The sequence below is a fragment of the Pleurodeles waltl genome, chromosome 11 (assembly GCF_031143425.1).
Source record: "Pleurodeles waltl isolate 20211129_DDA chromosome 11, aPleWal1.hap1.20221129, whole genome shotgun sequence".
NCBI classification, from domain to species: domain Eukaryota; kingdom Metazoa; phylum Chordata; class Amphibia; order Caudata; family Salamandridae; genus Pleurodeles; species Pleurodeles waltl.
Genome location: NC_090450.1, coordinates 6,123,329 through 6,139,776, shown reverse-complemented (window position 1 = coordinate 6,139,776; position 16,448 = coordinate 6,123,329). Strand labels below are relative to the sequence as shown.

The 16,448-nt window shown below is 45.5% G+C and overlaps 1 protein-coding gene across 5 annotated transcripts in view; it reads right to left on the bottom strand.

The window, feature by feature from the left end:
• FGF12 (fibroblast growth factor 12) overlaps positions 1 to 16,448 on the bottom strand; it is a 646,321-nt gene that overhangs the window by 205,491 nt on the left and 424,382 nt on the right. For all 5 annotated transcript variants that reach the window (XM_069212770.1, XM_069212769.1, XM_069212771.1 and 2 more), the window contains exons 2-3: positions 11,141 to 11,251; positions 1,868 to 1,971 (exon numbers count right to left, since the gene is read on the bottom strand). In XM_069212770.1, the coding sequence (XP_069068871.1) occupies positions 1,868 to 1,971; positions 11,141 to 11,251 (215 nt within the window). The remainder of the gene's footprint in view (positions 1 to 1,867; positions 1,972 to 11,140; positions 11,252 to 16,448) is intronic.

Sequence of the window (16,448 nt, the reverse complement as noted above, 5' to 3'; positions counted from 1 at the left end):
ATGGAGGTTGGACAAGGTGGTAATCAGCAGGGAGGCGCTGACTTTAGCGGCTGTCCTGGTTGATTACAACCTGCACCGCCGTCATTTCAATGGAGATCCTGGCTGGCATGGCGGAAGCCTGGCAGGTCTGTCTGCCAACCTCGTAATTTGTGGTGGGACTGCCACACCCACAGCGGTCCGACCGCCACCGCAATGCTGGCTGCCTTTTGACCACCAGACTCATAGCAAGGTCCTTAACCCCGGGGTGCTAAATGTGTTTTCTAGGTCAAGGGAGGTGACAGCAAAGCCATCTGCACTATGCTGCAGAATCTGTAGTACACATGCAAGATGACTAGGATGTCTCAGGTTAGTTCTCTGTGGAACAAAACCCAACAGACCTTAACTCACCATAGAACGGACCACCCTCCTTACTCTAGTCACCCTGACCTTACTCAGGGTTTCTACTTACATACTGGACATGGATAGTGGGTATTAAGACCCCTCTCAACTAATATCAGCAGATCACACATAGTTGTTGGAAGAATAACAGATTAAAGAGCCTCACCACGCACCTCCTATAATTTATCAATAATTGTAGAACCATTTTTTTTATTCGACCAGGAATTCATCCAAGGTAGGTGTTGTGCTGTGTTTCATTGCATTTATGTCTGGCAGTATCTATTCCATTGTTAGAGGTGCATGTGGGCTGATGCTTTATGCCTCAGTCAGACGAGGTAGAGCTACAGCTCCAAACATTCACCAATGACGACTAAATGAGGTATGCACATGGCACTTAAATAACACCTATGTATCTTTCATCCCTGTATGAAAACCCCCATCTTTCCTGTAGAACCATGCATGCAGCAGATAATCTATCTGGGCACTTCCTTCTTGAGAAGCAGGACATAGGCTCTCTGCTTGTATTGTCGTCTTTGTGGAGTCATGTGTATATGGTGTGGTTATACATTTGTCCAACTTATTATAGTCCAATGCTAGAGTATGTTTTGTGTCAGCCGCTTCATGTCTCCCATCAGTTTTGGTGTTGTTAGAAGATCACCTTCTGGTACACCTAATTTACCATCCAAAACTCCTGTCTCAGGATCCAACTGGCCAACTGCTTCCTCGTCCCATGTGTCTACACAGGGTCCTTACAACTTTCAATGTTTCCCAGCAAGAGCTGTGCAACACCTGTGGCTTAAGTAAAATGTTTTAAACCATTACACAGGTACATAAAAAGAATGTACTCAACTGGATTTATCCAGGGAGCTGATGTAGGGTGAAATGGATGATACTTTAATTGGTCGGATCTTGTTAACCTTTTTGATGGAAGTCAATACTTCTATGAAGTTTTCTCAACTGGATATAAAATGTACCAATAGGTGTACTCTTTACCCCACTTCAAACAATGGTCTCTTGCAAATGACCAATGATTTTGGGCAGAAAGAGTCATGTGAGATATGTTCAAATGTGTCAATGCAAGATCCTGGGCAAACTGGGTCACATCTTCTATCAAACTGAGGCAGAAACTGACACTTTACTGAGACATCGGTAACAACATTTTCTGCTACCACCTCGCATTTACCACAAACTGTCTTTCTCATTTAGTGTAGCAACTTGTTGAGGAAGTACAGAGGGATACGACAGCAAAAAATCCATTGCCACAGAAAAATGTGCTTCATGCAGAAAGTCAAAACCACCAAAGATGCTTTCTGATTAACTTGGTTTCATTAAATTGATAGGACACGTTGTGCATCCTAATTTAGTGAAAGATCTTGAAGTTTGAGACGGCACAGCATTAACCGCATTGCACAGAAGCCATCCATCACACTTTGCTCTTACATGCAAGCTGTGTACATGATGGTGGCCTCACACAGTACAATGTACTCACCGAGCTGTAGAGGTAGCCTTCGCCATTCATGGACACGTAGAGACCTGCCTTCACCCCCTGAATGGCAACCACACGGAGGCCCACCGGGATCAGATTGAAGAGGGCTGCAGGGGAAAGAGAGCATTGAGGTGAGACACCACCTTCAGGTGAAAGCCATCCTTGACTCAAGGCTGATACTGTTTCCTCCAGGACCTTTCCTCGCCACTTCCAGAAGTGTGTCTAAACCCTACAGGAAGTTCAAGAGAAACTATATCTCTGTGTTGGGGAATTCCTTTTGACGTTGTTTTCAACGTAGGACTGATATGTATCGTAATGTTAATCATGGACCCTCTTTTGTCCAATGACTCATCCTGTCTTGCAGTTTAAATCTCTCCTCCCTATTCTTTATGTTCTTTGATACTCCACAAGTGTCCTCTTGGATTGCTCTCACTGGCCCCCACTATCAACGAAAATGACTCAATTTTGCCAGAAGATCTGTAATTCACAGTCTCTTCCCCTCCAAGGTATCATGTGAGTCTCCTTGGGAAGTTGTTCAAATATGTTCATGGGCCACAGGCCACCTCCACTTTCCACTGAGAACTCCATGTATTCCCCTGCCCATCATTTACTCTGTTCCACAGCATCAAGTCACCACATTCAAGCCCCTCTGGGCTTCCACAACATGCAGGCATTCTCCTACCTGGGATGCTTCAGAAGTAAAACTCCCCTCCCCCAACTCCACACCCATCAACTTGGGATCTGCTCACCCTCCCAACACCTTCAGGTTGGCCTTTAAAAAACACTGTGTGCCCTCCACCTTCTGTAGACTATGTCACACGGACAGCCTGGGTCACCATAACGTCTAGAGTATTTACTGTTATCCCATCTCATCTCACCCACCAACAATCAGGTTTTTGTTACTATTCGCTTCAAAAACACATATGCATTCCTTGATGTCTCAGCTTCTGAGGTTTATGGTTGATGAAGTTGGCCAAAAATGTGAATCCTGTCTTTTATTTTCAGAGTTATTTATTTGCGCACTTCACACCACACTACTATTACCTCTGAAATGTTATCCTTTCCTGACACTTCTTGCCGTATCTACATGCCTTGCCTGAAGTCTACCCTCCTGGACAGTGCCGGATTACCAAATAGGCAAAGTAGGAACCGACCTAGGGCCCCACTCCTTTTAGGGGCCCCGCGAGGACAGATCAAAATAATATGGATTTGATCATGAAAGAAAATTATAATCAAGCTTTCTTAAATTGTTTCCAAAAGATAGAAAAACATGAATCAACTCAAAGGAACGAGAATTTACATTAAAGACCCAGAGAAAATACTGTATTAACGTAATTACCCATTAATGCCATAAAGTAAATAACCCATAGACATCAGATTCACACAACAGTTTGTCTCTTAAAAGCTCATTTTCTGTCACCTGTCAGTTTGTAAAAAAATTCAGTGCACACCACGCACGTGTAATGTTTAGCTTTGTGTAATAAAATGGTTTTATTAGAATTGTTGACTGGTAAAATTAAGAACGTATTAGGTGACAATTTGCGGGGGGGGCGCAATTTCGACTCTCTAGGGGCCTCCGCAGGGTGTAATCCGGCTGTGCACCTGGAGCAAAGTTTCAGGATTCTGACACCAGGAGTTCTAGGCTTGAACTTAACCTACACCCTGCACTCTAAGGGAGGAGGAAGCACGTGGGTCACAGGGGGCAGCTGGTACCCTGAAGTGACGTCACAGCATCACACTGTTTGCCCAACTCTTACCTGTGCCAAAGAAAAGTCCGACAAAGAAAATCTTGTTTCATCACGGGAATGCATTATATTCAACCAGAGTGCGGAGATCACTACATTTACTGTGGGTATCATGGATTAAAAGTCAAGACTGAGTACAATAGTTAGTAGTGATGGTCCTTTAAGTAAGTCTCCCTCTTAGCCTCAACCTCGCTGGATGTTCAGGCACATTCAGTGACTGAAAAACATTTTATAATGCAGATTCCAAATAACGTTGCAATATAATTGGGGTGTTTCTATGGTAGCAGCAGCATTACAAAGAAGATGCCGACACCAGGGCCCTTCCATGCGGGGGGTTGGGTCTCACGCGTGGTGAGGTTGGTGGGAGCAATCTAATGGTGTCGCTTAGGGTTGGAGCCGAATAGAAGGACAAGGCTTGCGACGTGGCTTCTTTTCTGGCAATAGAGTATGTTTTGCTACAAATCGGTTTTACAGGGAGCGGCCAAAGTCCTCAAGGCGCTAATATTTTGCTCATAGACATAGCAAAGACAGAGTTGTTTACTTCGGGACACAGATAAAATGCGGTGGTCGGATAGGAAAGTATTGATTTACAATTGCTTAGGTTTTTATCCATCTTCCTGTTTCCAGACAGATGTAAAAGTTTCCTTAGAACTACTTTCATCATTAAAAGTAGCCTGGTGGGGGCCCTGCAGTGTAACTTCTTGAGAGCCAGGCGATCCTCGGGCACCACACGGAGGAGCTCAGCTGGGGAGGGGGGGGGGGGACAGTTGTGGGAAAAACCTCCTCGTTATCTCTCCCGCTCAACCCTCTCCTTGCAGACTCTGGAACCACAGGTAATCAGTCGCGATGTCAGTGCGGCTCTGCTTCAGTCCCATTTGTATCGTTAATTACCAAGTCAATTATAAAGATAATCTGAACATTTACTTGAAAAATGAAGCATAACTCCATGGATAATGAGGGTAAATCGATGTAATCACTCACCCCCTCAAGTCATGTTTTGTGAACCATAAATCATGTGCCTGTTTTTTAAAGTATTTGCAAAGTGTAGGCACAAAACTCCTTGAATGGCTTTGAGAAGTCGTGCCTTTCCTCCATGAGTAATGCATTATCAAGAAAACGTGGAATTATATGGTATTTTGCCCAGGAATAAATGCAGACTGTGTTATTGCTTTTTACCTTTGGTGGAATTAACAAACAGTAAAAGCAGCCCAGACAGAATCAGGATTGAAGTGCACAGACATATAGGCCATCACTCAAGTGGATCAAGCACGCTTTAGAATAGCTGTGAATGGGCATTAGCTCATACTTTCTGACATCACATCTAGGTAGGGTCTTTCTGCCAGCATTACCTCAGTCAATGGAGCACATTATGAGCCCACCTTCACTGACATCCACTGTGGTGAATCCTTGGAGATGCATTTATTCTTCTATTGGTGGTGTCCAGTACTGCGTGTCTGCAATGAGAAGTGCATGACATGTACCCCGGCTGCCACTGTTCCTCTTCTCAATGGACAAGTCCTCCATACTATACTATATATACAAAGTGATTTAGTGATCCGCTATCCGGGCATGTTTTCCCCTTGAGCACGGCAGTGGTTTATGTTTTTGGCCCATTCCACAATACCCACACACAGTTTGTTCCCTTTGGGTTGTTCTTTTCGAAAAAGATACACTCAAGCGGTCACTTTGGCTCACACAGCTTCCACGGTTTCTATCTTGATTGGTCATGGCAGGTCGCCCCGTTCCTTTACCTCCATTCTTACCAGTGCTGTTTCCTACCTGGCTGCCCAGGGTTACCTATCTTGTGTGCCCTGCGTAGTGCGAGTATGTCTTTCTGGGTTAATCTTGACTTACTGAGGACCCATGTTAATAACATTCTTAGAAGACATTCAGGTTTTGGATATATCCCAGAATGTTTTGAGGCCATCACCCAGCATGGAGTCGGATCTTCTTGCACTCACTGAGCAACTCCGTGGCACCCTCAATGAGGCGGTCTTCAGCCTTGATCTTGCTCGATTTAAGAGCCTTTTTCGACACTGTGGGGGTCATTCTGACCCTGGCGGCCGGTGACCGCCAGGGTCACCGACCACGGGAGCACCGCCAAGGTGCTCCCAAGGGCATTCTGACCGCGGCGGTTCAGCCGCGGTCAGAAAGGGTAAACCGGCGGTCTCCCGCCGGTTTACCGCTGCCCCATTGAATCCTCCATGGCGGCGGAGCGCGCTCCGCCCCCATGGGGATTCAGACACCCCCTACCGCCATCCTGTTCATGGCGGGAAACCCGCCATGAACAGGATGGCGGTAGGGGGTGCCGCGGGGCCCCTGGGGGCCCCTGCATTGCCCATGCCAATGGCATGGGCACTGCAGGGGCCCCCGTAAGAGGGCCCCACAAAGTATTTCAGTGTCTGCTTTGCAGACACTGAAATATGCGACGGGTGCAACTGCACCCGTCGCACCCCTGCAACTACGCCAGCTCAATTCTGAGCCGGCGTCCTCGTTGCAGGGGCATTTCCGCTGGGCCGGCCGGCGCTCTTGTGGAGAGCGCCCGCCGGCCAAGCGGAAATGTTTGAATGGCCGCCGCGGTCTTTTGACCGCGGTGCGGTCATTTGTCGGCGGGACCTTGGCGGACGGCCTCCGCCGTCCGCCAAGGTCTGAATCAGGCCCTGTGTCTCACAAAAATCTGCTCTGGTGCATTAGGAGCTTGGCATAGGTGGTCCTGCCTACGGGCAAACCTCCTTTTAGGGGCCCGCGACAATGGATCAAAATAATATGGATTTGATGATGAAAGAAAATTACAATTAAGCTTTCTTAAATTGTTTCCAAAAGATAGAAAAAAATGAATCAACTCAAAGCAACGAAGACTTTACATAAAAGACTCAGAGAAAATACTGGCTAAAATATTAGCCTGGTTTTCCTCCTATCTCTCTGATTGTTCCTTCCAGGTCATTTCCCCCTCCCCCATATAGCTCTCACTTGCACACCCTGCACTGCGGCGTTCCCCAGGGTTCCGCCCTGAGCCCTACCTTGTTTAAAATATATATCCAACCTCTGTCTCAGGTCCTGAAAACGTAGGGGTTTACCCTTGTGTCCTATGCGAATGACACCCAGCTCGTGCTCTCATTTTCCAACAACCCCACGTCTGACATGGCCAACTTCCAAAGTAGAATGTTAGCCAATGCTGTGTGGATGGAGGCTAATTGTTTGCAAATGAATTCTAGTAAAACTTAGATTGTCCTTTTAGGCAATGACACCCACTCTTCGGGTGACCACTGGTGGCCTTCCTCATTGGGTGTCCCCCTCGTCCTAAGTCAGTGGTTAAGAACCTAGGTGTCTGGGTGGATTACACATTAACTGTTGAAGCACAGGTGACATCAGTGGTTGGCTTGTGCTTTGGACTATTCTCAGATTTTTTGATCCTCCTAACCAACAAGTAATTATTCTGGCAACTATTCTTTCCTGGTTGAATGACCTGGGAACCAGCAAGGCTGTGATTTGCAGACTCCAGCTGGCACAAAATGTTGTGGCCAGGCTGCTGTTCTCGCTTCTAAAGTGCTATTCTGTCACTGGCCTCATTCACAAACTACACTGGCTCCCTGTTGAGAAGCATGTGAAGTTTAAATCCCAGTGCGCTACTCATAAGATCATTTTTTCAGGGGGTGCACATTTGGTCCAATCTTGTGTCCCTGAACGTGCCCTCGTGGCCACTGCGTTTGGCCGATTCCAATCTGGCTTTTGATCCACATTCTAAGAGAATCCGAGTGGGAGGCCGCTCTTCCTGTCGTCCGGCCCCTGCACTTTGGAATTCGCTCCCTTGGCCCATTAGCAGTGTCCTGAATCTTTGGTCTTTCAGGAAATCCTGAAGACCCGGTTGATTTCCTCTCAGGTGCTTCCTGCGGCCCTTTGCGATAGATCTGCCTCTCTGCAGTCTGCTTTTCCATTGTAGCGCTGTGGTGCCTCGTTGCTGAGTCAGCTATGCGCTCTACAAATCTTATAACATAACATAACGTAACATAACCGGTATCCTTAGAACAGGAATTGCCATCCCTTAGTAAGTAGGCCCTGCCCCCTACTCCAGTAGTGACAGCAGCTAATTTCCTGAGGAAGGAATATAAATTGCCAATCTGTTCTTCTCCCTTCCCTTTGGCTTGTCTTAACACTAACAGGACTTAGTTGGGGGATAAGGAGGTGATGACTGCTGTATTATAGTCATTGTCACTTTGACTCAAGTGCATTGTGGGATTTTCTCCAATGTGTTTTCCTGCAAGGTGAGCAGTGTGTGAGTCCCTTATGTGAATGAAAGAATAAAGGAATGTGATTGTATGATTATGGGTCATGTGGGAAAAGAGCAACGGTACTCGACTGAGCAGACCCAGACCCAATGTGAAGAAAGAAACGCGCTCTACTTAGAAACACTGAACTACACACACGGGCCGAAGAAATGCCCTCAAAGTACTTTTTTGCAAAGATGGAGTCTAAGATACTAATAAACTCTACTTTTCATCTAGTGCTATCTTCCAGTCAACCGTGACCTACAGCAAGAGATCTAGATCCTCATCCAGCAGCTCACATCTGCTGCATCCTATGCACCCTGCTCTGGCCACCAATTGCAAGAGGCATCCTCTCCAAGACCCCACACATTACCCATCACACTCTACACTGAATAGGATCATCCCTGCTACAGGGTAAACATCATAGACATCACTCCAGTCAAACTCTTCATGCAAAGCTGCTCCTACAACTTGAAATACCAACCACCTACAATCACCAGCTGGAAGTTCAAACATCTATGTTCACATGTTCACAGGACAAAACTTCAGAATTTGCTCCCGGTTCAGAGAAGAAACCTTCATGATCATCTGACCTTTTGCTAAGTGCACTAGCTCTGGCTGTCCAAAAAACACTTATCCCACAGAATGTGCAAACCCTGCAGGGATGTCCATCTCAATGTGGAGCTAGCAGTGAAGCCACACTTCATGTTAGGCAACCCGGCATTCACTGCATCCGAACGGACGAGGACTACAGATCATTGTCAGTAAAACGTGCCTTCTTCCTTTCTCCTGGCTCCATGGCACAAACATTAAAAACAAAAGAGTTCTGGTTAATATATATAAGCACAGAACAATTTCCTTAAACTTTAGTTTATCTTGCACTTACTGTGGCATGACTGGAAAACTTCTCGGATACTCATTCATTTGATTTCAATCAGATATTGTTCAACCCTCAGTCCCACAATCAAGCACATACACCTCTTTCTCGCCAATGTGCACTGATGACTCCTCAAAGACTTCTTTTCCGGACTTCAAACTTGAATTGCCGTGTATGCTTCTTCAGCCCTTAGAATTAACTGCACCAGCTCTCCAGTACTAGGTAAAACCATGTTTACTCACATATTCAGGCTTCACCATCGAAGGACATTTTCATTCACACTCCCTGCATCGCACTCCCCAAGGAGCGCGTCTGGGGCCGAGGGACTTCGTATCATAACCCTTCAAACCATGGAGTCCTTTGGACCATGGTGCACGTATTAATTCTGTAGAGTTACATCTTTGGAGAGTGCTCAGCCCTATTCCTTCAGGAATGTTTATATTTAATGTATGCAACATTTGATTCTCTTTTTTCACTATTGTTCTGATTAAATCTTCATGTAATTAAGAAAGGGAGATGTTCTTTAGCTTTCCACTCACTTAGAATGTCATCAACAAGAAGGTTGTGTTGTGACCTCTGTGGTTGTTGAAGTCCATTGAAATCCTGCAGGCCTCTGGAAGATATCTAAGGCCTGTTCCCCAAAATGCCTGCCTGATGGATTGTAGTGACAATATTTATTGCAACAAACATCTTCTAAGGATAGACAATAGTGTTCTGAGCCACACCGGTTGTCGCACAATTCCATATCAACAGAATGACAGTGACATGTGACGTCTTCTAGTGTTAAAGTATTATATGTAATTTACTAGAGTAGTGTTTTTTTTACAATTTTATAAACCAAATGTAAACATAACCGAAATGGAAAATTGAAGAACTGTATGTTACCAGAGTTTAGTAATAGAAGATCTGAATGCAAACATCCTTCAGTAAAGCCCAATCCTACTGAACTGAGCCCGTGTCACATATTTTATTTCACACAATGTCCTTCCCTCCCAGATTAAGGGCCTGATTCTAACTTTGGAGGACGGTGTTAAACCGTCCCAAAAGTGGCGGATATACCACCTACCGTATTACGAGTCCATTATATCCTATGGAACTCGTAATACGGTAGGTGGTATATCCGCCACTTTTGGGACGGTTTAACACCGTCCTCCAAAGTTAGAATCAGGCCCTAAATGTCTTTGACAGACATCCTGCAACCCTGCATGAATCCAGGTGTGTACACTGAAACATAATGGTTGAAATATATTTGAAAAGAAACGTTTTGATTCAATGTGTTCGATCAAAAATATAGATTTTACATTGATTGAACTGTTTACTCTGTAATTCAATATGTAGGTGACCACTGCTCTACAACATTCTGGGAATAAATAAATCATTATCCTGACACTAATCCTAGCATATTGTGGAAGTTGGTTTTCAGACCCCTTCACACAGTACTCTTAACAGTTCCATAATTAAGTAAATATAATCTTATGTTTACTATTACTGTGGTTATTACTATTATTGCTCCAGTCTTCAATGTTTATAGCAAGGTAAAAGTAGAACAGGCTTCACCTTATGAATAATAAAATGTAATGCTCAGTTACTGAATTGTTTTTTAAAATATAGTTTCAGTAATGTTATTAGTTCCACCCACATTTTTGCAATCTGTTGGTTTTCTACCAAAACTCCTCTTTTATTCCTATTTTTTCCTCCTCTGTCAGCACCACCCCTCTCTCTCAAGGACCTCTACACAAGCGTTGAAGTCAGTTGCTTTGTCTGGAACTTGATTTTGGTGTTTGCACCTGGTGCTTCAGACCTAAGGCCTGGGACGTGTCTAGCAAGACTCAGGACTAGGTAACTCAGGTTTGGTGTTTGCTCAAGCTGTCTCAGTCCTGAGGCCTAGAGGTGTCTAGTATGGTTGGGAGCTGGGTAACTTGATTGTGGTGTTTGCACCAGATATCTCAGACCTGAGTCTTAGAGATGTCTAGTATGGTTGGGAGTTGGGTAAATCGGTTGTGGTGTTTGGCACCAGATGCCTCAGACCTGAGGCCTAGAGGTGTCTAGCATGACTGGGTGCTGGATAACTTAGCTGTTTTGTTTGCACCAGATGCCTCAGACCTGAGATTTAGCAGATGTCTAGCATGATTGAGAGCTGGGCAACTGTGATGTGGGTTTTCCACCATACGTCTCAGACTTAAGGTCTAGGAGATGTCTAGCATGCCTCGTAGCTGGGTAACTTGGTTGTTGTGGTGTTTGCAGCAGATGCCTGGCACCAGATGCCCAGAGGTGTCTAGCATGACTCAGAGATGGGTAACTAGTTTGTGGTATTTAGCACTAGATGCCTCATACCTGAGGACTAGAACATCTCAAGCATGGATGGGAGCTGGGTAACAAAGGTCCTTACTGTAGTCGCTGTTCTCGTCCTTGGTTCCATCGATTGTGCCATCAGGGTGCATTTGCAGGAAGTATCCCTGCTGGCTAAATAACCTTGTGACAATTCCTTTCAGTTGGGGTTCTGCAAGAGAAAATAGGAGACATCTTTAGTCACCTGTCAGAACATTTAAATGCTTATACAACATATCATGTCAACACTAAAATATATTGAAAATGGTTTGTCACTCTGCAACGACCACCACTCCACTATCATTTTAGGGTGTTGAAATAGCTCCAAGAAGTGGGGAACTTTAAAGCTAAGAAGTTAATTTAAAATGAAGTGTTGTACACAGGGGAGTACAGGTTGCTTTGGGTCTGGTTGAGCCCAGGTTACAATATTAAAGATGATATTTGGAGAAAGTCGAGGACATGCCTTTGGGACAGTATTTGAAAACACAACGTACTGTGTGCTTTTACTTATTTCAGTTCTGTTGTTTATAGCCCCCGGAACACAAACATAAACTATTGTACACAGCATTGCACACTATGGGCCTGATTCACAAATGTAAGTTTAGACTAAAAGTCTATCTTGCTACTTTTCGGTATTCACAAATTTAGGTTTTGAGTAGTATCTTTACATCTGCACTCTGGGCAGAATTTCTCCACTCGGGTGGAATCTCTGCATTCAGAGCAGACATACCCCCTGTGTGTGGAGATTCCGCCCACAAGTGCAGAGATTCCTCTCTGGGAGATCCTCCCCAAGTGCGGAGATTCCACTCTGGGAGATCCTCCCCAAGTGCGGAGATTCCACTCTGGGAGATCCTCCCAAGTGCAGAGATTCCTCTCTGGGAGATCCTCCCCAAGTGCGGAGATTCCACTCTGGGAGATCCTCCCCAAGTGCGGAGATTCCACTCTGGGAGATCCTCCCAAGTGTGGAGATTCCACTCCGGGAGATCCTCCCCAAGTGCGGAGATTCCACTCTGGGAGATCCTCCCCAAGTGCGGAGATTCCACCCTGAGTGTGGAGATTCTGACCCAAGTGCAGACATGAAGATACTACTAATAAGTTTCTTTTGTGGATACCAAAAGTCATAAACGTAGACTTTTGGTCCAAGTTTACCTTTGTGAAACTGACATTGGTCTGTTTCGGTGCTAGAGCTGGATTAAAATGTAAGCCTACGGTTTCCGAAATTGGTAACAAAGCTTCTGCTCCTGGAGGTGAGAACAGGACCACGTATTCTTATGGGATGCATGGTGACTGTTAGCAATCCTAGGCAGAAGCAGAGATAGGGAGTAGCAGTGGTAGACAGCACGTACGACGAGTATCACCAATGCAAACGGTATCGATGGTGCACATTGCTAGTGGTGCACAGGAGCAATGGTTAACATCAGTCTTGATTAAACAGCAGATGCTCCTATTGGCAGTTGGTGCCAACGGTGACCAGTACCTATTGGGAGCATCACTGATGGGAGGTACCGGCCATACTGAATAGTAGCGAAGGGGAGCAGAGCAATGCAGAAAAAGCATGAATGCAGAAAGATGCCAGTGGTGGGCAGTACCAGCGGTAGGCAGACTCATTGGCAAGCAGTACCTTTGGTGGGGAGAACCACTGATGTGCAGTTCAAACAGTGGGCAGAATCGATGGCAAGCAGCTCCAGTGTGGTCATTGGCATCAGGCAGTACCAATGGTAGGCAACTGCAGTTGCATGCAGTAGGAATTATGGGCAGTAGCAGAGGTAGGCAGAATAAAAGACGGGCAGTAGCTCTGCCTGGCTGTACCTATGGTAGGCAGTTCAAAAGGCAGGAAGCACATGGTGAACCTCAGCAATGGTGAGAACCAATGACAGAAAGGGGGACACACACATCACTATAGAACTGTCCGTAACCTAAGATACGCATCCCTGGGCAGTGTGAGCTGCACACTGTCCTAAAAGCAGCAAGAACTATGAGCAGAGCCAATGCTAAGCAGGCTATGTGTGCAGTGTCAGCTGTGGTAGTGCCAGTGCGGAGAAGCATCAGGGCCCGTGTCAGCAGTACTGGTAGTAGGCAATAGTAAGGACGAGGTATGATAACACTGGGCAGAACCGATGGTGAACAACATCAATGTGGAGCCGCACCTTTGGTAAGAAAACCCGTAGTGAGTAATAGTGCTGTCAGGCAGCACCGGTGATGGGCATCAGGGTCCCAGCACTAAAGACAAAACTACTAAGGCAAGCAGCACACACAGCAGTGATACAAGAAGTAGACAATAGCAGCGGTAGACAGCAGCAGTGGTGGGCACAGGCAGGAGTAGATTGTTACAAAGGGAGACAACAGTACATCTAGCAAGTACCAGTGCTAAGCAGTGCCAGTGGGACACAGCACCACTGACGAGCAGCACCACTGGTGGGCAGTATAACTGATGGGCAACAATAATGGTGAGCACCACTACTGGTGAGCAGCATTAATAGTGATTGGAACTAATGGTGATTAGCATTAATGGTGAGCAGCATCAGCGATGAGCAGTACCACTGATGAGCAGCACTAATTGTGAGCAGGACTAATGGTGAGCACCACTACTGATGTGCATCATTATTAGTGACCAGCACTAATGATGAGCAGTACCACTGATGTGCAGTTGTAATAGTGAGCAGCACTAATGTTGAGCAGCACCACTGATGTGCAGTATTAATAGTGAGCAGCTCTAATGGTGAGCAGCACCACTGATGTACAACATTAATAGTGACTATCACTAATTGTGAGCAGCACACTGATGTACAGCATTATTAGTGACTAGTACTAATGGTGATCAGCACAGCTGATCTGATAGCAATTAGCATTAACAGTGAGCAGCAGTAATGGTGAGCAGTACTTATACTGAGCACCACCACTGATGAGCAGCAAAAATGGGGATTAGCGTCCATGGTGTGCAGCAGTAATGGTGAGCAGCACCACTGATGAGCAGCACCACTGACGGGCAGCATTAATAGTGAGCAGCTCTAATGGTGAGCAGCACTACTGATTACCAGCATAACTGATGAGCAGCAATAAAGGTGATTAGCATTAATGGTGAGCACCGCTACTGGTGAGAAGCATTAATAGTGATTGGAACTAATGGTGATTAGCATTAATGGTGAGCAGCATCAGTGATGAGCAGTACCACTGATGAGCAGCACTAATTGTGAGCAGGACTAATGGTGAGCAGCACCACTGATGTACAATAATAATAGTGACCAGCACTAATGGTGAGCAGCACACTGATGTGCAGCATTATTAGTGACTAGCACTAATGGTGATCAGCACAACTGATTAGCAGGACTAATGGCAATTAGCATTAACGGTGAACAGCAGTAATGGTGAGCAGTACTTATACTGAGCACCACTACTGATTAATACAAATAATGGTGATTAGCATCCATGGTGGGCAGCAGTAATGGTGAGCAGCACCACTGATGAGTAGCACCACTGATGGGCAGCATTAATAGTGAGCAGCTCTAATGGTGAGCAGCACTACTGATTAGCAGCATAACTGATGAGCAGCAATAAAGGTGATTATAATTAATGGTAAGCAGCAGTAATGGTGAGGAGTACCTATGCTGAGCACCACCACTGATGAGCAGCATTAATAGAGAGCAGCGCTAATGGTGAGCAGCACCACTTACGGGCAGCATTAATAGCAGCTCAAATGGTGAGCAGCACCACTGAGTAGCACCATAACTGATGAACAGCAATAACAGTGAATAGTTTTAATGGTGAGCAGCAGTAATGGTGAGCAGTACTTATGCTGAGCAGCGCCACTGATGAGTAGCAGTAATGGTGATTAGCATTAAAGGTGAGCAGCAGTAATGGTGAGCAGTAGTTATGCTGAACACCCCCAATGATGAGCAGCAATAATGGTGATTAGCATTAATGATGAGCAGTGCTTATGTTGAGCAGCACCACTAATGAGCGGTGTCACTTATGAGAAGCAGTAATGATGAGCAGCACTAATGGTGTGCAGCACCACTGATGCGCAGCAATAATGGTGGTTAGCATTAATGGTGAGCTGCAGTAATGGAGAGCAGTAGTTATGCTGAACACCACCACTGATGAGCAGCAATAATGGTGATTAGCATTAATGATGAGCAGCAGTACTGATGAGCAGCACTAATGGTGTGCAGCACCACTGATGGGCAGCAATAATGGTGATTAGCATTAATGGTGAGCAGCAGTAATGGTGAGCAGCACAGATGTGGCATTCTGCATGGTGATCTATGACAAAAGTTAGCATCATTAACGGTGAGCAGCTGTATTTGGTGAGAAGAAACAATGGTATACTACAGCACAGACAATGGTCAGTGTCAACAGGGGTCAGAGCCACCAGTAGGCAATATGAACTGTAGACCCTGCTAACGGCATCCGGCACCAATGGACAGCACCACCAATTGTGAGCAGTCCCACTTGTGAGAAGTGCCAATGCGGAGCAATGCCAACAAGTGGCAGTGCTTGTGTTAACAGTACCAGTAGTGGGCGGTGCCAAGGGAAGGCAGGACCAGTGGGATTGTGGCATCATCCATATTAGGAAGGCAGGGCCAACGGCTTACAGACCCAAAGCTAAGTGGACAGGACAAATTCTAAATCAACAGCATCGAGAGATAGGAGAAGATTTACTGGTAATTGCCTCTTCCTTTCCTGTATATCGTGGCATCGCCCCAAAACTTAATGTTCATTCAACGAGTCTCTCTTCCCATGATGTGAATGTGCCTCGCGCACAAGAAGCAGAGAGCACATACATTGACACACAAGATTGCTTTTCAAGTTAACATGTCAACACCATGAATGTAATAGAGGGCAGGATCATTAGGTGAAGGTGCAACTCATCTTTCAGAAGAATGAAGTCCTTTAATCAGTCACCCCAACCTTTCCAGCGCATCACAAGCAATCTGTCGTGATATGAGGATGGCGAACTTGTTCCTGAGGGTGGGAATGTCACCTCCAGGTTTTGCATATTCCTTTCTTGGTGTCTGAGTTTAGAATGTGATGAAGATGAGGATGAATTGTTGTCAGTTGTTTGAACCCCGCTGATGGGGTCTGAGTGTAATCTGCTTGTCACTGGTTTAGGCTCTCAGCAGGCATACTCAGCCTTTCATCCTGTGGAAGTAAATCCAATGACTTTCACAAATAGCCATCTGTTCATTCTAAAGATCCAAACTTTGTATGGATGTAAATATCTGCATATGTTTATAGAGGTATACACACTTAAATATATAGTCAAACTTAAACATTTTAAGCACAAACCTCTGCTTGGCAATAAAAGTTCGTTGGCAAGTTATGCGTGGGCAGGTGGACTGTTCCATCAGTTTGTTTTTTCTCTCTCCTCC